This window comes from Cricetulus griseus, assembly GCF_003668045.3.
Source record: "Cricetulus griseus strain 17A/GY chromosome 1 unlocalized genomic scaffold, alternate assembly CriGri-PICRH-1.0 chr1_1, whole genome shotgun sequence".
Taxonomy (NCBI): domain Eukaryota; kingdom Metazoa; phylum Chordata; class Mammalia; order Rodentia; family Cricetidae; genus Cricetulus; species Cricetulus griseus.
In genome coordinates this window covers 74656554-74682561 of record NW_023276807.1, presented here as the reverse complement: position 1 = coordinate 74682561, position 26008 = coordinate 74656554, and the positions used below count along the sequence as shown (strand labels likewise).

Sequence of the window (26008 nt, the reverse complement as noted above, 5' to 3'; positions counted from 1 at the left end):
ATTCCTTAAACAATACAGTAAAACAACTATTTACACAGCATTTACATTATGTTAAATATTTTAAGTAAGTTAGTATTGATCTGAAGTATATGAGAGATGAATGCAAACATTTTGCCATTTTATGAAAGAAGCTTATACTTCTGTGAATTTAGTATCAAGGGATATCCTGTGACCAGTTCCATATAGATACTGAGAAATAACTCATGTATACATACATACATACACACACACACACACACACACACACACACACACACACACACACGGATGTTTGTCACAATAAAGAATGGATTGCTAGTCACTTTGTACCAAAACAATAACAAATTTTGATTTGAATTTAGCTTTCAACATTTTTTCTGCTGATCATTCCACCAAATGAAATAGTTGTAGTTTAATGAATGTTGTTAGTAAGCTTTCTTTTCTGTCCCCTTAGTTTTTACTTCTCATCTAGTTGAAATCCTTTGTTTGTCTCCTGAAATGACGACCTGGGCTCCACTTCATTGTCTGTTTTCTCTTGTAACTCAGTATTATTTTTTCTATGACATTTCTTATATGCGACATAAGCTGCAAAAAAACCAAAAACAAAACAACACAATATATGAGAAGTCAAGTAAATTTCAGAATGATACCTTAAAAAATTACTTTGGCCAGTTGTTGCTTTGTACAGCTCAGAAAGCAGTTTGCATTTTCTATTAGTTTTAGGGTTACCCATAAGGCAGCAAGGCTCCACTGAAAAAGGCTGGCGGAGAGCTTCAGAGGATGTTTGCTAAGCATAAGTATATGACCTTCTTATGGCTTCAGCAAGGAAAAAATAATTTATTTTGTGTCTACTACCACCCAGTTAATGTGGTGGTCTTCAACTAAATATACTGTATTCCTGAGTACAATGTCCAAGGCATTGGCCTGATCATCCATTATGGAAAGTGTTGGGTCTAACTAACATGTTCAGGCTTTGGTCTTCACTCATTCTTCTTGTTGATCTGACTTCCTTTCTTATGTGGTACAAGTATTTTTCAACATCATTTTTTATTTCTTTCTTTATGTGTGTTTGTGAATGTGTCTGCATGTATGTGTGTGTGTGTGTGTGTGTGTGTGTGTGTGTGTGTGTGTGTGTTGCTCATGTGCAGGCAGGTCCAGGTGTATATTCAGATGTATGCCCATGTATGTGTGTAAATGTGGAGTCCAAGGGGCAGCCTTAGATGTTTCTCCTCAGGAGTCATCTGTCTTGCTTGTCCAGACAGGGAATTTCCACTGGCCTGAGACTCACAGGTTAGGCTAAGTTGGCTGGCCAGAAAGCTCAAGTCATCTACTTATTTGCATTTCTTCAGAGCTATACTGATGGCTCCATATGATGTTTTCTGTGATATGAGATTCCTATACTAGAAAGGATGATCTGCCTGAAAAATAACCCCGAGACATTAGTGTGATGGCCACCTGCAAGCACATGGATGCATACTGGAGCTGGGGTTGAAAATAATGCACGGATAAGTGAAACTATCTCTGGGCATTTCCTAACTTAAATCTTTGTAGTATTTTTGTCATGTGCCTCCACTTTCCATTTTCTATTAAAATGTCATGAAACTTTAAAAGGAAGTTTGTTTCTTTGTTTTAAATAGGATTTTAAAAATAAGGCTTAAGCACCATCAGAATTTGAATAGTGAAATGTAAGGAGAAGTTCCATTTTGGTGAAGGAGAGTTGGTGTGGACCAAATGAGGGAGGAGGAGGTTATGCTATCAGAGAGTAAAATTAAGAACTGGGTTATCTATCTCTGGTATGTCTTTGCTTACACTCCTTCACTTATATGAATATTTAAAATCGACAGGCACAAACTTACACATACATCTGACTTAAGATTTTTCATGATAGATATGACTTGTCACCCTATTTAAAAAGCATGTTGAGATTACGCTTTGAGGGTGGGGAATCACTGAAACACGTGTTCCTTGGAAGTATTTAGAAAGGTGCACACTTAAATGTTCCTTATAGGTTAATACACCTCTCTGACTCCTGAGGAAAGGAAAGTCAGCAGAGAGGATCCATCTCCTCTGCCTTCCTCTTAAAAGAGCCTCACTAAAAGCTGTGATAAAATTACAGTCTTTGCATCAGCATAAATTAAGTCATGATAAGTGACTTCTGGGGAGGAATTGTCTTTAAACTTGTTTGCTCAATGAGCTGCCAGAAATGGGGAATCTCTAAAAAGTCTCTTTTGGCAATTCAAGGAGAATCACAGTAGAATATGTTCAGAACTATTATTCACCTCCTAATAATATTGCTGCAAAGACGATCTGGAAGATGCTGTAGATGAGTGGGAAGGTGAACACAAGGTTGAGGTCCTCAGGGCTGAAGGAAAGCTGCACAATGGTGGAACACAGCTGAGTGTTCTGCAACCCGGTTTCCAAGGCAACTGTGCGGCACCTGGGAGTAAGGTCAAAAATGTATATGCTTTACCTATTATTCGACTTATGATGTAACAGAAAGGGAAGGTACATGACGAAAGCTTGTACACAGACTGCATTTTTTTCTCCTCATCATCCCGCCCTCCCTCCCTCCCCTCCTCCCTCCCTCCCTCCCTCCCTCCCTCCTTCCTTCCGTCCTTCCTTCCTTCTTCCTTTCTATCCTTTTGAGATAGATCTCACTATGCAGTCCAAGTTATGTTGTCTTCTAACTTGTGGCAATTCTGTCACTTCAGCTTTCCTATTACTGAGATTATAAGCATGTACCTAGATTTTATCTCTGCTTTTAACATCCATATTTGGCATATATTGTTGCTAACATAACTGTACATTGCATAAATATACTCATATATAAAGCAACCTATTATACATATTATTTTAAGCTTTATTTTATCTTTAATGATGTGTATACATGTGGGTATGTGCATGTGAATGCAGATTCACACAAGGACCACAGAGATTGGGTGCCCCTGATGCTAGAGGTACAAGTGGTTCTGAGCCACCCAGAATGGATGCTAGGAATCAAACCACTGTCCTCTAGAAAAGCAGTACGTGCTTTTAAATACTGAACCTTTTCTCTAGTCCCAATATAGTTATAATGTGCGATAATTTATAATAACATTCCATATATTGCAAAAGAGGTCCATTTTACCCATTTTCAAATTATATACTTAGTGAAAGCATACAGGAGAGATCAGGGCTCAGGAAATGTTGAAGCCTATGGTATTTCTCAAAGGCATTTATTTTAAAATTAACTTTGTTCTGATTAAGTCTCAGTTAAAAATCTGCAAGGTAAAAAAAATAATGTTTCTAATCTTCAACAAAGAAAACTAAGATAAAGTAATCGTGCAGCTCAAAGTCTTCCAGTGAGTGAATGACAGGCCTAGAATGAAGCCTGAGTCTGTCTGGTCAAGCATCATGTGCCCACACTGTTCAAACTTGCTCACCTCTTTCTCAGATGCACACCAATACCTGTTTCTAGTTCTGATTTCCTGCCTGTCTGTTTATTTAGGTGGGCCATTTGTGAAAAATGTTTTTAGATAAATGATAAGCATACTTTAGTGTCCATCACCTTTGGGTGATAAGTCCGTTTGGTGCTTTTGGGAGGAACCTATATCTATCTATCTATCTATCTATCTATCTATCTATCTATCTATCTATCTATCTATCTACCTACCATCTATATATCTATATTTCACAAGACAAAATTGACTATTTTCATGAGGCTTCCTCTGCTTATTAAATCAGAGTACATAGCAAAGAAAAAACTGCAGGTTGGGGAGTAATGTAGAAGAATGTCAGGGAGTCCAAGACAAAGGCAGCCAGTACTTCTTGGAGATTTGTATAATTTATAAACAAATGATGCTATTTAAATATTGCATTTAGTGATTGAAGGTGAAGGATTTTGAGCTTGGCATCAATATCTCCAGCTTCTATGGTTTGAGTACATCCCTCACTCAAACTCAAATGTTGCCATCCTATATCTAACCCTCAATATCTAAGAATGTGACCTTATGTGGAAACAGGGTTATTACAGATATAATTAGTTAAGATGAGGTCATTAGGATTCTGTGTAACTTAATGTGACTTGTGTTCTTATAAAAGGAAGGTAATTTGAGCTTGGAGTCAGGTACAGAAGGAATAAAATGTGATGAGACACAGGAAAAGATACACATTAAAAGCCAGAGTGAGAGCCCTCTAATAAACCCTTAACCACAGACCGCAGAGGAAGCCAGCTCTGTGCTGCCTTAAGTATGATTTCTGACCTGTGAAACTGTAAGAATGTGCCTTTTTTGTCAAAATGACACACTTAGGGGTAGTTTTTCTTATTTTTAATTAATCATTTTATATGAATGGATGTTTTGTCTGCATATATGCTTATACACCACATTTGTGTCTGATGCTTGCAGAAGCCAGAAAATGGTACTGGATACCCAGGAACTGGATTTACAGATGATTGTGAGCAGCCATGTGGGTGCTGGGAAACAAACTTGGGTCCTCTGGAAGAGCAGTCTGTGCTCTCAACTGCTGACTCATTTTCTGTGCCATATGGTTGTTTTGTATTGGCACCCCAGAAAACTAGTGCAGTAGCTATTATAAACTGATATGCTCAGAAAGTTTATCTAAAGCTCATACCTGTACCATGGTTGACCAGCTATTCTAGCCAGGAAAAACCCCAGGCCATAGCCAGCTATAGGATATATGGTTCCTATAATCCATAGTTTGGGTTCGATGATCCAGGCACTTTGGTACAGTATTCCTCCAACCACAGCAATGAGAACAATGAGAATTGCACCTGCAATGGATCCAATCTGGAAGAAAAGTCACAAGTGAACATGCTTGTGTCAGGGTGAGCCCAGAGATGTTTGTCAGGGGTGGAGTTTGGGCAGTCTGCTCCTTTGAGAAAATGAATATAGAGTTTTCTATGCCCCTTCAGCTTTGTGAACATACTTGTGTCAGGGTGAGTCCAAAGATGTTTGTCAGGGGTGAAGTTTGGGAAGTCTGCTTCTTTGGGAACATGAATATAGAGTTTTCTATGTCCCTTCAGCTTTGTGGGAAGAGAAAAGCTTCTAGAGACAAGGAAACATCAGGTGGTGTATTCATGCTTAATCCATCCAAGGAATAGTTCTGAGCTTACAATACATAAGATCTTGCCCAAGTCACATTTTATGCTTGTTGTAAGAAACAGATATAAGTTTTCATCAAAGTCAAAAAAGGATAAACATAAGCCATGGTTATTGTTTTTTCCTTTTCAAAAGGTTCAGTTTTACTACATGCATGACCATGTGTACATATGTGCACATGAGTTTTGGTGCCCACAGAGTCCAAAAGAGGTCCTTGGATGGCCTGACACTGGAGTTACAGGAGGTTTTGAACAGCCTGCTGTGGGTGCTCTGCAAGAACAGTTCACATTCTTCATGGCTGAGCCATCTCTCCAGATCTATTTTCTTCTTCTTTTATTAAAATTAAAAATATTTGGAGATGACAATTTTGTTTTTCCCTGTAAAACAAGAAATTCTAACTACCTTATTCTCCCACATCCCACAGGCTAGTGTCTACCAGTTTGGGGGCACCGAGTTCTAGTTATGAGAAAGATATGCTAGGTATGAAAGACATCTTCTAGACATGAGAAACATATGCTGTACCTTCTCAGAAAGCTGCCTAGATATATTTTATACCATAAGCTCAGCCTATATAACAGCAAGGTCATTTGGTGGCTTGAATGATGGATGGAAATTTGCCCCTCAGATAGGATCATAAAGGACGTTCTCTAAGGGAAGACTTTAGGACTGACGGTTGCAAGTGTTCCAGAGGGTAGATGTTATGAGAATAGCACAGTTTGGGAAATGGAAAGACCATTTCGTTCCAGTTCTGACTTCAGAGCACTGAGTTGTGCAGTCTGTCCCAGTGTGGGGTACTTACTTTAAGTATGATCTTTGCTTTTTGGGGCCATCTGTGATTCACATACATTCCAATGGAAACAGGGATAACAAGAGCAACCAGAGAAGTGCCTAACAATGATGAAAACAACATTAACAGAGGGGAAAGAAAAGTATCCCGGAGAAGGCTTAGCAGTGTTCCTCTGTCTTCTTGAACGCTGAAAACAGAATGTAGAATTATGTGCACACAGATACACATACACACACAAATTCACAATCACGTATTTGTTTTTTATACATCTCTCTCTCTCTCTTTCTTCACTCTATTCCAGTTAATAACAGGTAGTGATATAAATAATTTATCTCAATCCAGGGATGACTGCTGTAGGGTTTCTTATGTTACCAATCTATTTTCATTCTATTTGGCAACATTTTTGCCTTTTTAGTCTATTAGGTCTTTATATTTTCAGAAAAAAGTACCTTCCCATAGACTCTCTCTCTCTCTCTCTCTCTCTCTCTCTCTCTCTCTCTCTCTCTCTCTGTGTGTTCTTATAGTGTAGGTTGATATATTCTTCATAGGCCTGTTACTTCATGGTGGTAAAAAAATAAACATTTATAAATTTTAAAGTGGAAAAAATTTCTAAAAGTTGCTTAAAATCCATAGGAATTATTTTCTTTTTTATGTATTTTTTATTAGAAAGAAAATTATTTTACATGTTAATCCCAGGTCCCTCTCCCTCTCCTCCTCCCCTGTCCCCCCAACTAACACCCTACCCACCCGATACCCTTTCTGCTCCCCAGGAAGGGTGAGGCTATAGGACTTTAGGAGCCCATCCCACATGGAGGGATATTCCTTGAGCCTAGACACAAGGGTGTTGGCCTAGGCCCCATCCCAAAGAATATGACAGACTTTGAAGACCCCTATGGAAATCCATAGGAATTTTGAAGGCTAACAAATTATTTAAATTCATTTCAGTTAATCAGATTTATGGCAGAGACGTGTGAGAGAGTAAGATGAAAAACCATGCCCTGGATTTTCTGTTAGATAATGCATCTGGCAGCCTCTCATGTAATTGTAATTCTTTTCAGCACCACGTTCACCCAACCAGGTAAAAGAATCATACTTCAACCAACTTCACCATGGGAAATTTACTGCCATTCCTGTGACATATGATTTGTGTCATTTCTATATTATTTAACACTTGTTTGCCCAATAGTCCCTTTGTTTAACAGAACACTATAGACTCCCAACTTCTCACGGACTGTTTCTTTGTCAAAACTCTTTTAAAGTAGTACCAGAAAGTGAAACAAAATGGTGAAAATTTGAGAGTAGATATCTGCCTAGTGTTGGATAGACTGACTCAGGTCTGGCCAACAATTATAGACTGAAAGCCTACATATATTAATTTAAATGAATCTAATAACAAATTCTTCAATGTATCAGAAAGTATTGTTGCTTTCAAAATACTTAGCAGAATTAAAAGAGTAACTAAGAGAAAGATAGAGAAAAGAAAGAAAAAGGAGAGGATGGACAATAAGAAAAGAGCTACTCAAACTCAGGAGGAAAGGGTACAGGAAGAACTGTGGAGAAGAGTGTTAGATTTATTGGTCAGGTCTTCTAGAAAGTCCCTTTGGTTATTACTGTATCTACCATTTTAAAGGGATTTCCTTTCTTGGAACTCTAGCCACACCATAAACTTTATAGACTTTGAGTTAAAATTATACCAATACAATTGCTTGGCTCCTTTGCCTTGGAGTCCTCCCATATTGGGGTAGCCTGAGGTGACATGGCAACATGAACAGGGCTTTGGAATACACATGACAGAGCATTTAATCTCTGGGCCAGGTAAAGCTGATGAAGATTTTCAGTTCTGGCTGTTTGTCACATGCACCAGTGTGGCCCCTGCCCATGGAGGGAAGGTGCTGTAATGCTTACTCCAGGGGTGGGAAACTGCCCATCTCCTCTCCAAACTTCTCCATTTACTGATTTATTGTCAATGCCATCTGTGTAAGGTGCCTGTTTGTACAGATCCACAAGGAGATGCTTCTATATATCAAAAGCATCGTGTGCTATTTATTTAAGACTACATAGTGTAAATAGGAGGAACAAAAGGGGAGGAGAAGAGGATGGGTGAAGAGATGATAATGGGGGCTGAAAGCTGTAGCGTCCTTCGGTTTCCCTCCAAGCAGTTGGGTGGAATGATGCCTGCCTGCCTGTGCTGTGGTGATATGCACAACGATGTTGACATCAGGTACTCACTTACGTTGGCATAGCTACCTGACACAGTTCAACTTTAGTGACTCAAGCTGCAGATGGGCCTCTTTTCAGCCACATGTCAGTATCTTCAGGGCTCGGCAGCACTTTTTTTTAGAGTGGAAGAAGCAAGCTGAGCAATGTGGAAGGTGTCACAAGCACAGTGCCTGTAGAGTAGGCTGGAGAGCCTGCCAGTAGCTATTCCCAGCTCCCCAGTAATTTTGGGCAAATTAAATAATTACTCCAAGCTTCAATAACCTCATTTATAAGTGATGACAACATCTCATGAGGCTATCAGCTCATTTTTTTTCACTCATTAGAAGACTAGAAAACAAACAGGGAAAAGGTCAGTTTGGAGAACTGCCTAGGCACACATTGTGAGCAAATAATTTTTGTGTTCAAAACTCCCTTACTCTTTCTTTCCTTCCTTCCTTCCTTCCTTCCTTCCTTCCTTCCTTCCTTCCTTCCTTCCTTTCTTTCTTTTTAATCTTCTGGTTTTGTATTCCTTCTTCCTTTTGACATCTTATCAGGGCACTCCTATGGACATGCTAATTCATTTCTCATTTTCTCCTCCTTTCAAAATTTATTTGTTTGCCTGGGTACCATGACAACACCTTTGATCACAGAATTTGGGAGGCATAGGCAAGAAGATCTCTGTGAGTTTGAGGCTAACCTGCTCTACATATTAAGTTCCAGGACAGTCAGAGCTACATTGTGATACTTTGCTACAAAACAAAACCCAACTCAAAAGGTATCTGACTTAAATTATACGGCATAAGTCATCCACACAGTAGCACATATTTGGTAATATTCCCATAGGGCATTTTCCAGAAGGGGCTGAATATTAAAAATAGAATAGTTTAAGGCTTAAATTGTTTGCTTTAGCACTGAATAATGTCCAACCAAAATGGTATAGTCAGCCAATAGTTTTTTGGAGACACCTACAATATTGTTCAGTGCTCAAACATAAGGAATTATTTAACTCTAGGGAAGGTTTTCACTGAGGGGAGAGTTTGTGATGCAAGCAGGAGCATACACACTTGGACTTGGATGTCACTCTAAACCATGTTGGAAGGAGATTTTACTGATATTTAGGAGTTACTCAGGGGCCAATATGGGGATCTTGTAGATTCAAAATCCCCCATTGAAATCAGGGGTAACTTGCAATTTAATGTGGAGGACAGCAAAATTGCAATACAGATGCCTATCCCAAGTCAGTGCTCACAAAATTTGTCCTAACTCAGTTGTCTGTAGGCTGAGTCATATTTAATCATGAAAATAATCTTTCTTTGAAATGGAAGTGACTTTTAGTCTAGTTTCCCATCCCCACAGGATTTTCTTTTTTAATATCTTGGGGAGTTTCAGTTTGACCTTGAATGTATGCTCTGTTAATAGTAAACCCAAAACCTTTCTAAAAGAGATTAGGGAAGAATTCTTTGCAAAGTCAGCCTAAAAAGAGACTGTCAGAGACATCACAAGAAAATCCACAGAAACAACTTACCTGGCTCATAGGAACTCACAGAGTCTGAACCAACCACAAGTGAGTCTACATGGGACGAATCTTAACCCTCTACATATATGTGACAGCTATATAGCTTGGTCTACTTGTGGGACTCCTAACAATGGGAGCAGTAGCTGTCCCTAACTCTTTGGCTAGCTCTTGGGAACCTACTCTTCGTACTGGTTACCTTGTCCAGCCTAAATACAAGGGAAGGTGCTTAGTCTCACTGCAACTTGATATGCCATTCTTTGTTGATATGCATGCGAGGCTTGCCCCTTTCTAAACAGAAACAGAGGAGGAATGGATTGTGGGGGAACCAAACAGAGGATGGGGAGGGAATGGGAGAAGAGGAGGGAGAGGAGTCTGTAGTTAGGATGTAAAATAAATAAATTTAAAGGGAGGGAGGGAGAGAGAGAGATGGAGAGAGAGAGAGAGAGAGAGAGAGAGAGAGAGAGAGAGAGAGAGAGAGAGAGAGAGTGTCATGCAGTATACCTGTTGACCAGTGCTACATACCATATACTCTACAACTCATTTTTGTCAAGGTTCTAAGAGACTGCCTGCTTTACACATGCTGGTCATTCTCTGTCTATCTGTGACCCCATTTTTATGTTATACCAACTGCTTTATCTTCTACCATTTTTTTCTCCCCAAAGCAGAAGAGAAGTGTTTTCAAGATGGGGAGGCATTTAGGAGGAGAAATGAATAGAGGCAGAATAGTAACTAGCAATCTTGATTTGCAGGACATGAAAATATAGAGTACCATTAAATTGACTTTTCTATCAGCATATGGCTTACAGTTGAGGATAACAACAATGTATCCCATCCAGGAGTTCCCAGTCTGCCCTGCCCCCCCATGACTACTTACTATCCTGAAATCACATTATTGTTTATTTTTATTGATTTATTTATGTGTGTCTCTTCAATTTGAATATGTAGTGCAAAGACAATCGTTACCATAAACCCACCATGGGAAAACAGTGGCTCCCATTTGCTAGCAGCCTAATTCCCCTCAGAGGAGACGCTTAGGTTAAGGTTGCATTCCTAAAGCTGTTTCTTTTTCATGTTACTTTGAACTGAAGCAAATTCAGTTTCTCATCATGGAGTTAAGTTTTGGAATTTGCATTCTTTCAATACTTTTACAGACTCCAGGGTAAGTTCATAAAGAAATTATATGTGGGAAAAAGATCTGTCCTTAGGTCAAAGTGAAATGATATGTGTGTAGAGGTGGGCCTAGGACATATCTCAAAGGATATGATAGACTCTGATGACACCCTATGGAAGGCTTTACCATCCAGGGGAACAGAAAGGATATGTGATAGGTAAGGTTTTAGTTGTGTGTGTGGGGTGGTAGGGGAGGATAGGAGGGAGAAGGGAACTGAGATTGTCACGTAAAACAATCTTGTTTTTAATTCAAATAAAAAAAATCTGAAAAATGATGTGTGTAAGCTTGGAGCCTGGTCTGAAAGCCTAGCAGAGACTAAGCAGACATCTTGAGGATAATATAAAGCATTCTACAGAGAAATTACTTACCAATGCTATCATAAGGAATCACAATCGTTCCTGAGTCAACCCACATCTTGGTATAGATGAAGAGGCAGAGGGGCATCATTCCAAGGGCAAGCAGTGTGGAGCAAGTGGTCATGCTAACACTGGAATGAAACAAACAGCTTGAGGTGACTACCTGTGTTTTCTAGGGAATATTTCAATTTCTGTGAGACTCAACCAACACATCATTCTGTATGATGATAGAAATACATATTGGTCATATTTGTAAAGTGCCTGGATTTGGGCAGAGTCACCTGTACTTGTCTTCTCACATAGTCTGCATCATCCATCCTTCTCTCAGTGTCTGTTCTCACAGATCATAGAGGGTAGTCGATGATGCTTAAAAATAATTATTGAAGAAGGTACCAAGTGTCTGGGCTTGTGACCTATTGCATATGACTTTTTTCTCCAAGCACAACCTACCACACCAGACTGTCTTGGAATAGAAATTTCCTTGATGTAGTAGCCATGACAATGAAATAAGCCAAACAGTATGATGCTAACTAGTCTATGGTAATGATAATGGAAGTGGTGACATTTTCCTGTAGTAAGGGTGTTGGGAGGGTCACAGGAGCCTACCCAGAATTCTAGTTTGAAACCCATTCCCTTTTACCCCATCCCTATATGCTGGTAATATTCAGGTTGACTACAGGAGTAGACTCTGACTATGATAGGGTGGACTTTGTGGTAATGCATCTGTTTTGGGGTTATTGACACTTCTAGGAATAACCTTTTCTTTGTGCTTTCTAAAGAAGTTCAATAAACTTATTGGTTTAACAAGTGGGACTTGGGTGAAATCCTTACTTTGGTCTCTTACCAGGGTGAATAGATGTTTGTTCTTATCTTCCCTGGGAAAGTTAATGTAATATCACTGTTTGAGTCAACAGAGAACAGCAAACACTTTGTTTACTATGGGTGCCTGACTGAGTAGGAAGATTTGGTTTTTGATCTGGAGGAATCTCTTAAATTAAATGATGCTAGTTTTAGAACTATAACAGAGAATGGAAGAGAAGCTTTTGAGTAGTGGGTCCTCTTGGTTCTCTTCAAAAAATCCTGGACACAGGGTTACATTCTCTGCTTGTAGAACCGAAGAACTTAATACCTGAGCTTAAAGGTGCACACTGGATTGGAAGAAAATGATGTCCCTTAGTATGTGGGTCTGGGTAATTCACTGGACTTCTCTTTGTCACCGTGACCTCACAGGCTATAAATAATTAATCAGCCAGTGCTGTTTGGTTTCTGGAACAATACCAAGAGGAAAGTCAGTTGTATTTACAGAACATATCTTTCCTTTCCCAACAAATGGTAAGGAAACTAGATGAAGATAAATGGTTTTATCTTAATGCATCTGATAATAGATTTGCATAATTTGGGCAAAATAACACGTAGTAACAAAGTCATTCAGGGGTCTTAACTTTGTTAGTAATCCTTTTTTAAGTGCATGAACTTAAAATGGATTTAAATAATTCTGATTAAGATGTTTGTGTTAATAGAGCTAAAATACTGTGACAGCAAACCAATACAAAAGATGCATTTAAAGGACTTCCTGAGGGCAGGGAGAAATCAAAGAGCAAGTATCATATGTTTTCACCTACATATAGAACCACACCTGTCCATATGTCTGTCTGTCTGTCTGTGTCTCAGTGTCTCTGTCTCTGACTCTCTCACTCCCAATTTATATATGGCCATTTGTGGCCATTTCCCTTTTATATGTCAGCATCTGTGATTACCAGGAGGAAACATTCACAAGATTGGGCCTATTAACTTTCTCTCATAGCTGGGGCATGTGTGCTCACAAAGTTTTGTACCTCTCCAAGGATTTATACAGCCATTGGTTGTTTGAGGATGAGAGGCATTTTTGGTAATAGGGTAGCAAACTATGCGTTGTCCATGTTTCTGTAAAAGTAACTACAATTAAACTCATTGATTCATTAGCTAGCTTTTCGTGGAATCATCTCTTTGCTTCTGTTGTTGGCGTCCTATCTATGTTGAGTGCTTGTTTATTCACTTCTCCTCAGAAAAAATGTCACACAATGATAGATAATGACCTGAAAGCAGAGAAGGACTAAGAAGAAGGGGGAAGGGCAAAAGTGTGGGAAGGACATTGGGGACAGTGACTTAGTGAAGCCCAATGATAAAGTATGAGCTGACATCATGATGCAATGTGTTGTTTTGCATACTAACTAAAATGAAATAAAAAGAATTTCTCATAAGTTTAACTGTGGTCATAGATGAACTTTATGTAGACAAATAAAGGTAGCATCCTGTAGCAAAAAGAATGTAAAACAAAAACAAAAACAAAAACATTCACTTATTAGCCATGCATCACTCCTTTTGTAACTAACACACTGGGATTTTCAAATCTGCTCCCCCTTTCTTCTTTCACTGTTCTGACATTCTTTGTCTTAACCTGCTTCATAATAAAAGCCCTTTTTTTTTGCTGGGCTGGGCATCTAGTATGTCCTCAGAGTGAGGAGGGAATTCAGGGGAACAGTATTTCTTATCAGCTCATGGTGAAGAGGAAGATTCTGTGTGGTTTTGGTTTTAAACTGCAAGAATACATATTATAAGGAAGTCAGCTGGGCATCCATGACGCACGCCTTTAATCCCAGCACTCAGGAGGCAGAGGCAGGCGGATCTCTTCTCTGTGAGTTCGAGGCCAGCCTGGTCTGCAGAACGAGTGCCAGGACAGCCAAGGCTACACAGAGAAACCCTGTCTCGGAAAAAAAAAAACCCAAAACCAAAAAAAAAAAAAAACCCAAAAAACAAAAACAAGAACAAAAAAAAAAAAAAAAAGAAAAAGAAAAAGAAGGAAGTCAGGGTTTTTCTCTCTTGTTATAATTTGGATTATCCTTGTAAAAGTTTGAATGAGAATTATTGTTCAGCTTAAGAATTTGTATTGTGGTTTTGAGTTTGGTTTGAGAAATTTCTTAGTGAAACTTCATGGGAGAGAAAAGATGGAAGTTAGAAAATTAAGGGTTTAGATGTAGTGGGAATCTTGACTATAAGATGTTGATGAATAAATGAAAGGGGGATAGGCTTTGATGGTACCCAAGCTAAAAACAAGAACAAAACAAAAATACTGTGGAAATAGTTCACAGAGAACCTTCATAAAAAGTAGGCAGAATAATAACTTCGCAAAACAAAAAATGTATTTTATGTAAAAAATTATGTTCTATAAAGGGCATAGGTGTTGAAAATATAAATACTTCTGAGAAGATCACATTAGAATGATAAAAACTCTAATGAATTAGAAAATTAAAAATATAATTTGGCTTCAATCTTCTCACATAAGTCTATTAACTGCTAGGGAAAACATTTATGTATATGGGGGAAATGATGTTCATAACTAAAGATTTGGTGTTTGTTGAGGAATTGAGTGGAATCAAAGATAAAGAAATACAAAAGACTGTAATCACATCAAAAGTGAAACTCCACCTTTGAAGTATCAACAGACGTGTGTCTGATTCTGTAGACTGCACAGGTGATAGGTATGTGATCAAAGGTCAAGAGCCAAGAGGAGTCCAGTAGATATTGTCTGTCTGGATCCTAAACCTGACACTGACATTCACCAACTTGATGACCTTGGAAAAGGTTATAAACCTTAATTTTTCTCAACTGACAATACAGAAGACCCTAAGATTCTTTGGAGAGCTAAAATACACCAATGTTCTTTAAGAATTTTGCCTTATATTTGCTGCCTCAAAATGTCTAATAAACACTAGCCAGTAAAATAAAAATAAGTATTTCATGGAAGCAATAGAGTTTGCTTACTCTGAGTAGAGATAAAAGAAAGAGTCAAGTGGGATTGAATTGGTTCTCCAAGAGAGAAAAGATTCGTGTACATGTGTTTGGAAGAGAAGGCACTGCTCTGACAAGCCAGAGGGTCATGGATCTTGAAAATATCAATGAACAGTTAAGTGGAAAATGAAATATGTAAAGTTTGGTGAAAGACAAGGTCATGTTTGGAAAAGTCTCTAAACAAAAACCTAGAAAGTAATGTGTATATAAAGCAGCAAGAATTGGAGAAACTGAGGAAAGAATGAATGAGAATAAGACAGCTGAAAAAAAGACAATGGAATAGAAATAAAGGAAATTTTTCTTTACATGGTTCAACTGAGGTTATGACTAAGGATGGAGTTATCATATATCTACCTTTGCTAGGGGACAGACCCGAGACAGAAAGGAGAAAGGAAATTTCTGTGTGCCTCACCCAGAAACCTTTGCTACCACCAGATTCACTTGTCTGGTACCTTTAATTTTTCCCTAATACATTTTGTGCACATTTTGCCCATGACAAAGCTTAGCTGAGGATTTCTCTGTACTGATCTAACCTACAAAAAATAGTGTCCTAGTTTGGGAGTTACAAAAGAAATAGCTGAAATACTATTTGCTGCTAAAAATAATCACTGTTTTTATTTATTCGTGCATTTGAAGTAATTAGAGAGTGTGAAATTCCGAGAATAGGTAATGTGGGACAGGTAAATAGTTTCCCCTTTCAGGCATCACATCCCAGAAAGGCAAAGCCAAGTGACATGGTTCTGGTGCCTTTTGTGTTGTTAGCTCTAGAGATAAAGGTAACTCATTTAAAATGAGTTTTCTGGCATTGCTAGAGTTCAAGTGGGGATGAAGCATGCAGTGCTCCAAGAATACAGAGTTAGAAATCTAAGTGGTAGATAAGGTTGCATCTATATAAATTATTCTGAGACTTAGATTGTCCAATACTCACTCCAGTGGAATTAAGTTTTGGAGGACTGTTACTTAGCATCTGAGACTTCACTTTCTTTAAAGAAATGTTTAAACACCATTTCCCTAACACAAAATGTGTAATGTCAGCTTTTAAAAAGAGGGCTCTATTTATTTGATTCTTTTCTTATTTATTAACATGTTTGTATCTGTGCTGTGTGTGAGTTTGGGTACATGTGTGAGCATTGGTGCCTACAAAAGCCAAAAAGATGTCATCTTATCCCCTGGAGCTGGAGTTACAGTTTTAATCCACCTGATATGGGTTCTGGGAGTGAAACTTAGATCATGTGTAAGAGCAGCAAGTTCTTTTAGTCCCTCAGACATCTCTCTAAACCCTATGTCATCTTGCATTGTAGCATGACAAATCTTTATGACAGTGGACAATTATAGCACGCATTGTTTTTCCACTGTGGTAAAACATAGTAATGTCTTCTGGACTGGAGTAGGGAGTAATTTGTCCATGGTATAAGCGATGTATCCTTACACTGATATGGTACCACATACAAATGATCCTATATTTAGCAAGAATGTGTATCATTATGTTCAGGTATAGGCTGTACAAGGCTGTACAAGGCTGTATTGTTTAAAACCTACAAGTATAAAGAAGCCATTTAGTGTGGGTCAAATCCTCAGGGTCACTCCCAACAGTCTAGTTCTTGGATCTCTCTCTCTCTCTCTCTCTCTCTCTCTCTCTCTCTCTCTGTGTGTGTGTGTGTGTGTGTGTGTGTGTGTGTGTGTGTGTGCAGGTCACTGGAGAAGAAGCCTAAGAAGTCCTGATTACTATATTGTGGTTCACAGATTAACTAAATAGCAATAGCATTCATCATTCTGTGCTATTTCACAGGGCTTTTCTTTAAGGAAAGAAATAACTGTTGCTAAGGAGCAATTCCATGTCCCTATACAAAAATGAACAATGCATAGTCTTTGTTTTCTAAGGAAAATTACAGCAATTGGGAGTTGATGTCTAGTTCCCTGCTGCTCACCAGGCAGCCAGGAACTAACAGAGCTGATGGCAGGCTGTCCAGTATTTAATAAGCACATAGTTCTTTAACAGCTCAAGGCTGAGCTGAAATGTGTATCTTCCTCAGGACGTGAGGAAAGTGACATTTGGTTATCTGACTTTCAGAATGAAAAACTCCCGCTTTAGTCCCATTAATGCCTCATCTTTCTTTCTCCCTCCCACCTGGTTCTAGTTCACACTGGCTCGAGTTGGATTGGACAATAATTACAGTTAGATTACTTTGTTGAAAAACAGAGAAATTATCTTCTCTTCATTTTATAGAGAAGTAAGCATAATTGAAATAATGCTGAAGAATTTTTTCCTTTCAGTGTCAGCAGAGATTAAAGTGAATTTATGAACTCTTCATTTGGTTTTAGCCAATAAGTATTTTGTCCAAAGAACAGGTGGTTTGATGGAACTGATGTTGACCAAAGACTTTGAGCTTGTATTTGGACTTGCTATCAAAAAGAAAGTTTCTCCTTATTTCATTACAGCAAGACATTTGCAGTAACAGTTGTGGATTGGAAAATAATTATTTAAATTAAAAAAAACTTGGAGTCTACTCCCAGAGTTAATACAACTTCTTATTAACTGAGTTAGAATTCAATGTGTGGCCGGGCATTGGTGGCACATGCCTTTAATCCCAGCACTCGGGAGGCAGAGGCAGAGGATCTCTGTGAGTTCGAGAGTCCAGAATAGCCTCCAAAGCCACAGAGAAACCCTGTCTCAAAAAACCAAAAACAATAAAAAAATAAAAAAACTAGAATTCAATGTGCAAGCATAGTAGTACAGTCTAAGAAAGACAGGCACCAAGGCTTCTTCTCAGATGTGTATCTAGATTTAAATCCACATATTTACACACAGTCATATACACATAAGACATGGTAGAGAGCGAATTATCAGGGCAGAGCAGGAAGTTGAAAGCAAGGAAAGAAAAGGAAAGTAGGACAGGAAACGTCCAGCAGGAGGGAGTGTGGCGGACTAGGATGGTAATGAGGGATGGTTTAGAACAAAGAGTAATGATATATGTACAAACGAATGTCATACAGATACCTGCTTCTTTGTGTGCTAACTAAAACTATTAAGGATACAAAGTTACTTTTTTGTTTCTGGGTGATAACTGCAAAACTTCACAGGTACAAAAGGAAAGTCCCCAGTTCTAAGAGCGAAGCAGCTGTCTCAGAAGATGCAGTGATTCGCCTTCTCCTTTAACTCCTTAGTCAGACATCTGGCCAACGCAGCTGGTCAAACGGACATTGGAAGTGATAAAGGTTGCCAAGCTTAACGCCAGCAGCCTGCAGTAGTTGCAGATGAGTCTGTCTTACCTGAGGTCCATGTCACCATCGACCCAATAGGCCAGGATATTGGAGGCAGTTCCTCCAGGGCAGCAACCCTGGATTAGCACGACCACAGCTTGTACCGGGAGGATGCCAAAGGCCACTGACAGAATGAAACCTGTGAGAGGCATGATTCCAAACTGACAGAGGAAGCCCACGACGATGCCCCATGGCCGTTTTAAGTGTCCCAGGAACTTGTGGAGTTCCACATTGCACCCCATGGAAAACATCACCAAGGCCAGGAGGATGGTGAGCACAGTGCTCATCACCACGCTGAGAATGGCATTGAAGTCGCTCTCCGGTACTATACAGGAATCACCTTCGCAGACAGTTGCATTGGGGGGACAGACGGTCCAGTTATCCATCACTGGCTGTGCGGTGTAAACAGTCAAGTCCACAGAAGCACCTGTCCTCGGTTCTGTATCTACTGCCAGCTGAGTAACACTTAGTTAACACGTCAAACTTTTAAACCCTTTCTAAACATGTGGTACTTGGTGTCTCTTTCAAAAGCCAAGTTAGAGAAGCAATAAAAAACAATAAATGCTAGTAATTCAGTTTCGAGAGGCCGCATTACAACACAGCACAAATAATGAATCATAAAACTCCAGAAAAACTACTGGCCAGGACAGAAAGTTATAATTAATCATTTATTGGCAGGATAATGAACTGTGCCACATAAAAATAGCCATGTTAATGTTTAATGCCAGTAAGGTTTACTGAATAATTTTAGTTAAAATAAGTAAATTCAGAGTTCTAGAGCACTCTAAAGGTTGAGGTATAGGAAAGCATATTATTCCTTCCTTTTACTTTAAGTGGGGAGGATTGGGGCTTTGAAAATTACATTAAAAGCAAAAACCAATAACCCTGTGCCAAGCTATGTTACAAATTGACAGCAGACTGAAGGAGCTTTCCAGCTGTCTTACAATAGCTCTCACATGGTCCCACTCTTCCTTGTAGGTATGACAGTGTCTACAAAACATAGGTATGCTTCAGAGACTTCAAGGGGTTGGAAGAAAACTTAGGGAGGGTGATTTACACTTGAGGGTGCATATGTTTCTATTTGAGAGAGTCTGTCATATGCATGTATTGCCATGGCAGCAAAGTGCTTGATAGATAGCCACAATACAGTTATTTAGAGGGATGAACTCCAGATTAGGTCAAGTAACACTTTATTTATCTGTGCTTAGAGTCAGGGATTAAAATTAGGTGTGTGCAGCTAAACATTGAACCCAACTCCTGGAATCCAGTTGCAGAGAGGGGGGATGATGAGCAAAGGGGTCAAGACGAGGCTGGAGAAACTCACAGAAATAGCTGACCTGAACAAAAGGGGAGCTCATAGACCCCAGACTGATAGCTGGGAAACCAGCATAGGAGTGATCCAGACCCCCTGAAAGTGGTGTCAGATAGGAGGCCTGGGCAATCTATGGGGCCTCTGGCAGTGGATCAGTATTTGTCCCTAGTGTACCAATGGACCTGGCAGCCCACTCCACATAAGGGATACTCTCTAAGCCTAGACACATGAGGGAGGGTCTAGGCCCTGCTCCAAATGATATGACAGACTTTGAGGATCCCCCAAGGAAGACCTCACCCTCCCTGGGGAGCAGAAAGAGGATGGGATAGGGGGTCAGTGAGGGGCAGGGGTGGAGGGGACAGAGGGGGAGCTGGGATTGACATATAAAACAATAAAAAATAAAATTAGCTGTGTGTGTGTGTGTGTGTGTGTGTGTGTGTGTGTGTGTGTGTGTATAAGGAGAAGAATTCTAAGAGACTTCTGGAAATATTAAGTAGTTACCTTTGTGATGGATGGGAAGAGCACTGTAAGGTATATAGGGAAAACAAAAAAAATAGGCAGAGGAGAGATGGTTCAGTTCTCTGGTGTTTAAAACCCATCATTAGAATAGGAGGGGTCGTGGTCCATATTTGTAGTCTCAGTACTGTGCAAAGAATGAAGCTTGAGAGTTCAGTTCAAAGCCATGTGGACAGTAGACTGTGACTCTTTTTACATCTCCCTCTCCCAGGAAAATGAACACACCAACCATAAACAAATATACAAATACATAAACAAGCAAACAAACAAACTTAGAATAGTTTCCTAGAATTCAGTGTTCCCAAGTTCCTCTGGGGTGGGGAGGGGTCTTGTTAAAATGCAGGCTCTGAGTCTATAAATCTGGGTAGAACTTTGTTTTCTGTGGAGCTCACAGCTGGTAACAGTGCTGAGAATGGCCAGGGCTCCTACTGTGTCACCAGTTGTACCCCCATGGTGAAGTCTGACTACTCACACTCAGAAACTGCCTGTGTAGAACAACTCTGCACAGGAAGAATGGCCTTCTTATCACCCTGACCACCAGGCAAAAGAGAAAACAACCTCAAGTCCTGGCAACTGGGGTCTGGAGACACCATCTCTTCAATTTACAGATGAGTTACTGACATGGTCAGAGCTATTTCCTTAAGTGGTCACTGATTCCTTCTCCTTGTTGACATGACTTCTGTCCCAGGAATGTCCTCTTCAGCTGTTAGGTTTTCTGCGCTTTCTCCTGTGGGTGAGCTGCAAATGGCTCTGCCAAATCCAGCCCTAGATTGCTTAGACAGGATTCAGGTAGCTAGAGGTTAGCTTCTGAAAGATCCTTTCTTTTCTTCCACAACCTGCCTCACTTTGTGGTTAAATGATTAGCTAGGTTTCCCAGGAAGGCCTCTTCTCCTCCTCCTGGCTGTACCTCACCAAGATCTCCTGGGGATTGACCTCTGCCTCTCTTCCTCACTTGGTCCTAGCCAGCCCCTAGGCATGTGAGTAGGGTGCGCCCCCTGCTGCTGCCACTGTGTACCTGCCAGCACCATTTCCCCGATCCTCCCTGCCTTGCTTTAGGTAACCTTTAAAGTAAAATTTAAAAAGGTAGCCTGGGACCTTATTCCCTATAGCCTATTAATTTCATCAGCTTTTGTCTGCCAAGGAAAATTTGAGTTTCTTGTAAGTTGAAAGGCTTCACTATGAGGCCAAAGCACCTAACTTTGAGACCTCCCTTGAATGCCAGGGCAGCAAGCAAGCTTCACGATTGTGACTGAGTTTGTGACAGGTCTGGTCATCTACAATCAGTCCTACTCCTCTGTATCTTTCTTCTTCATTTTTTTCAAATAAGTATATTCATTTGACTTAATGATGGCCATATTGTTTCTAATAAAGAAACTTTCTAATTGTGATTGTTTTGATGACTACACATTTGTCAAAAATATTTTTAATTGGTGTATATTCATTGTCCATGGTGACAGGTTTCATAAAGACATTTTCCTTTATGATAGATCCAGAACTTTGGCCCTTATCACTCTCTGTCCCCTCAATCAATTTCTGCCAATCCTGCTTCTGTTTTTCTGTCATATAAATAAAAGGTTTTATGTATCTTTACAGACTCTTGGATCTGCAATAACAGAACAAGTGATGTTTGTCTCTCTTGATCTGGATTGTTTTGTTTAAAATGATTGTCTCTAGTTGCATCCATTTTCCAGAAAAATATGTAATTTTATTCCTTTTTTCCTGACTGAATAAATCTTCAATACATAACTATACAACCATTTCTTTATCCATTTATCTGTTGACAGACACCCAGGTCCATCTCATAACTGGGGTATTGTGGGTGGTGCTACAATAACCATGGATGTGAAAGTGTCTTGACTTGGTGGCCTCTGGATACCCACCCAGGAGTGATCAGCTAGGACATAAGGGAATTCTATTCCTAGCTTTTGGAGGCATCTTCACACTAATTTTCTTTGTCACAGTGTTGGAAGCAGAAGGACAAACTGTAGAGAGTACAGAGCAGGTTCAGAACAAAGCTGGTACCCAATTTGAGATGACTCACTGAGGAGAACTTAAGTTTCCAAGAGAAGAATGTAAATGAGCGGTCTGCTTGACTAGGCATAGTGCTACAGTTCTGGCTTTAAAAAAAGTGTCAATTACATTTCTAATTTTCACATCATTTTTTACATAAATTTTCACATTAGGTTTGAGAGGTCTTGTATTCAAGAATTAGAATGATTCACAAGTAATGAGTATCCTTAACTTTAGAGACATTCAACTCCAGGGCATCACTAATGTTTAAAAACACAGAAATAACTGCTTATATACAGAATGGATGGATACAAGCACGCTTGACAGGGGAGGGTGGGATGTTGAAGCTTGGTTTTCCATTGTCATGATTCTCAATTTCCTCACAGGAAGCTCAGTTCCCACTGATTCCTTACTTCCCTGGCATCCTGGGTGGGGACATGGAGGCTGTGTCTTAACTTGACATTTGAGGCTTCTTGTTGGCTCCCTTCCCATGTTGTATCAGTTGTCAGGGACTGGGCTTTAATACCTTGCCAGAATGTCTGTCCTAGAGTCCCATGATGAAAGACAAGCTCTCTATTTTCTATTGTGTCCTACCAGGGATGTCTCTGTTCAGACCCATGACCATTTGAGCTACGAGTGAGTGTGCTGAACACCTTCCTGCCACTGAAATATCTCACCCCAACTTCTGGGTGTTGAAGCCTCACAGAGCATAAAATTCCCTTAACTGCAGTTATATGAGACTTGCATTAATAATTTTTTGAAAGGAAGTATACCTCAGAAATGAGTGGTTGATGAAGATGAGGGAAAAGACAGAGGGGAATAGAAGAAGAAAGAAGGATGGAAGGATCAGAACTTAGTAAAGGACAAGGTGCCAGGGTGGGAAGCAGGACTTGGTCCATGGCCACTTTCCTTGGAGAGTTCTATGCAAACATTCAGGTCTTGATAACCGTGAAATGTAGATAGATCCCATAACCAAGTCATCCTAGACAAAAGTATTGATCTGAAGAAATTTGTAAGTTGTGCTTTCTGAGGACATGAACTAGATCTCCATAAAAGCCCCACTGAGAATATCTCCCATGCAGAAGAATGACTTTTGTGCACACAATAGACTTCTTTACAACATTTGGGATGAATGAGCTATATCCAGATATCTAATGTTGAGTGAAGGAAGTAAAAAAACAACAAAAAAGAGAACCCACAAAAATCAAGGGAAGATGTGCTGTTAGAAGTTACAAGAGACAGCAACTGTGAAATGTGTGTGAGGGACTTTTTCACCTTGTGAGAGGTGTCACAGATGCCATACTGCAGACTCCAGTAAATAAAATACTGTTCATAAGAACACACTGGGAAAAGATTCCTGGATATGTAGATGGCAAGAGGCAGCAATAGTCCTGGGAAGTCTGGAGAGAATGAGGCAGAGCTAGAAGGAGGAATAAGACCTGTGGGTGGGGCAGGATATTTTGATTTCATTACATTAAGAAGAATGGGCCTTCTCCACCACCCTGTCTCAGGCACTTTGTTGTCAACAGTTAAGTATCTTGTAAATGTCAAAAGTCCCATTAGGCTCTATGAACTTAATCTTTGAACAAATCCTCCTCAAAGATGACCATCTTTGAAACTTGCTAAAAACAGCCTTTTTAAATTTTATTTTTGAAGGAGGCTCTTATTATACTTCCAAGGCTGGTCTTAAACCACTATATAGCTCAGAATAGCCTCAAATTCCTGATCATCTTGCTCAAGTGCTGGGGTTGCAGGTGTGTCCTACTTCTGACAATAACTCTAAATCTTAAAGTTCAAAATTCAACCGTATGTTTTTGTTAATATTTTCTGTTGTCTCTTATAAACATGATAATATTTTTGTTTATGTCTTTGGTTTTACATTTAGAACCAGGATGAATCATACTTTCCAGGAAGTCATTCTATAGTTGGTCAAGGAGTATTGTTACTCTCGGTTAACCATTACCTGCTGCCATGCCATTGGATTCTACAGTGATACCTGTTGAGATCCAGTATGGCACTTCCCCCTTGAGGATTCCAGTGAGCTGTTAAGTGTGGGCATCCATCTAGGGGACCTGCTTTGCATTGCACAGTGATGCTGATGACTTGAGCCCCCCTAAGGGTGGCTACTTTACCACCCAACTCCTTCCCATCTATCACTGGGATGGATGTACCAGTGACCTTAGGGGCTATGAAAATATTTATTCTTATTAGTGGCGGCAATGCCCTTCTTCTCTGTATCCTACTTCTGACAAATTCCTCATAGCCTAACAGCCAGGAAAACTTGGAAATTTAATATTGACAATTCAGAAATCCTTATTCCTATATTAAGGCTCATTATGTGAGTTGGTTCCAAAGCACTGCCGTTTTCCACTCCATCTTGTCCATCTAGTATAGCAGTTCTCAATCTGTGGGTAGCAACCCCTTTCAGGGTTGCATATCATGTATCTATCCTACATATCGGATATTTACATTATTGTAATAGCAAATTATAGTTATTAAATAGTAATAAAATGATTTTAAGATGTGTGTGGGGGTGGTTACCACAATATATGGAACTGTATAAAAGGATACACAGTGTTAGGAAGGTTGGCAACCCTGATCTATCAAGAACATCCTAAGAAGTTGAACTCATCTTCCTTTCATCTTAATTTTGTACCCAGAGCCTGTGTTTCTGCCATTTGGAGATCCCCCTGTTGCCAACCCTGACTTTATACCTTCTCTAAGATCCCTGGCTACCTCCTTCACCATGCTGACTGCCATAAATCTCCAATGTATTTCTTTGTATTACTTGTCCATTGTCCAACCCACTTGCTTGCCAACACCTCTGTCTGAAATGTAGTCATAGCCTCCTGACTTCATACTGTCTCCACCATGGCCTTTTCTCCCAGAAGCAATCTTTAGAAATAAAAATAAGAAGCATACAGTAGTTTGTTAGAGTCTGGAATATTTATTCCTTCAAGGCCACTGTGAAGGGCATGGTTCCTGTATTAGCATTATTGGGAGGTGGAGGAATTTCTAAAGGGGGTGACTTCTAATGGTGGTTATTTGGCTCACAGCAGGTGTGCTTTTGAAGTGGATTCCAGAGAACTGTTAAGTGTGGGCAGTCTCCTTCTCTTCATTATTTGAGTCCTAGTAATGAGGCAAGTGGCTTCTGTTTCTCCAGAAAATTTGGGGAATCCCTTTGTGGTTGCCCGATGATACCAGGAAATTGAGGTCCACTTTGGGATTCTTAGGTCTCATTGATTAAAAAAAATTAAGTATGGACCCATATGGAAGCTTGAGGACAACTTTAGTAGGTTTAAAAAGGAAAAACAAGCAGTCCAGATGGAATGTAAACTGTAAATGTTGGCAGGTGTCTGGATTAGGAGAATGGAGAAGAAAAGGGAAACACCATGCCTTCCGAGTTAAGCTGGCAAAGGTGTCAGCTACATGAAGGAAAAGCAGCCACAGGGTGAAGATGAGAGCTTTAGAGAACATGTGGAAAAGTCCCAACTATTGGAGAAAGCACTCGAAGGCTCTGGCCAGCATCTGAAAGAGGAGAAAAAGAAGTTATGTCTTACATAGTCAGGACTCAGACAGGTGGACAGACCCAAAAGAACATCTTGGCACGTTGGAGGGTATATGCTAAGGGGCAGGAATGCTAGGAAGTGAAAATAATTTATTAATTGGCCGGTTATTCCTTTTTCCTTTTTGGCATGCCTTAATGTGGACCCACATCTCTGAGGTGGCGCATTGGCCAGGTGATTGACCTGCAGAGCTGGGCTAGCTTTTAAAGGAGGAGACACTGGCATGTCTCCGTCTAGAGAGAGGGCATTTATTATTCTTTCACTCCTCTCCACCAAATTGTTCTGCCTTGCCACCGATTCAAAGCAGTGGGTCCAATAGACCCTGGATGAAACTTCTTTACCTCTGAACTTAAATAAACAAACACAACTTTCTTTTTGTAAATTGATAACTCCAAACATTTTTTTTAC

General features: G+C 39.8%; 1 protein-coding gene across 1 annotated transcript; it reads right to left on the bottom strand.

Annotated features, from left to right (window-relative positions):
• Nucleotides 1–266: 266 nt before the first annotated feature.
• Slc10a2 (solute carrier family 10 member 2) lies at nt 267–18689 on the bottom strand. Its single transcript, NM_001246820.2, is given in 6 exon segments — nt 267–564; nt 2259–2416; nt 4591–4766; nt 5878–5966; nt 11120–11238; nt 18206–18689. Coding segments are annotated over 6 exon segments (1047 nt in total). The 5' UTR covers nt 18583–18689; the 3' UTR covers nt 267–436.
• Nucleotides 18690–26008: the final 7319 nt, after the last annotated feature.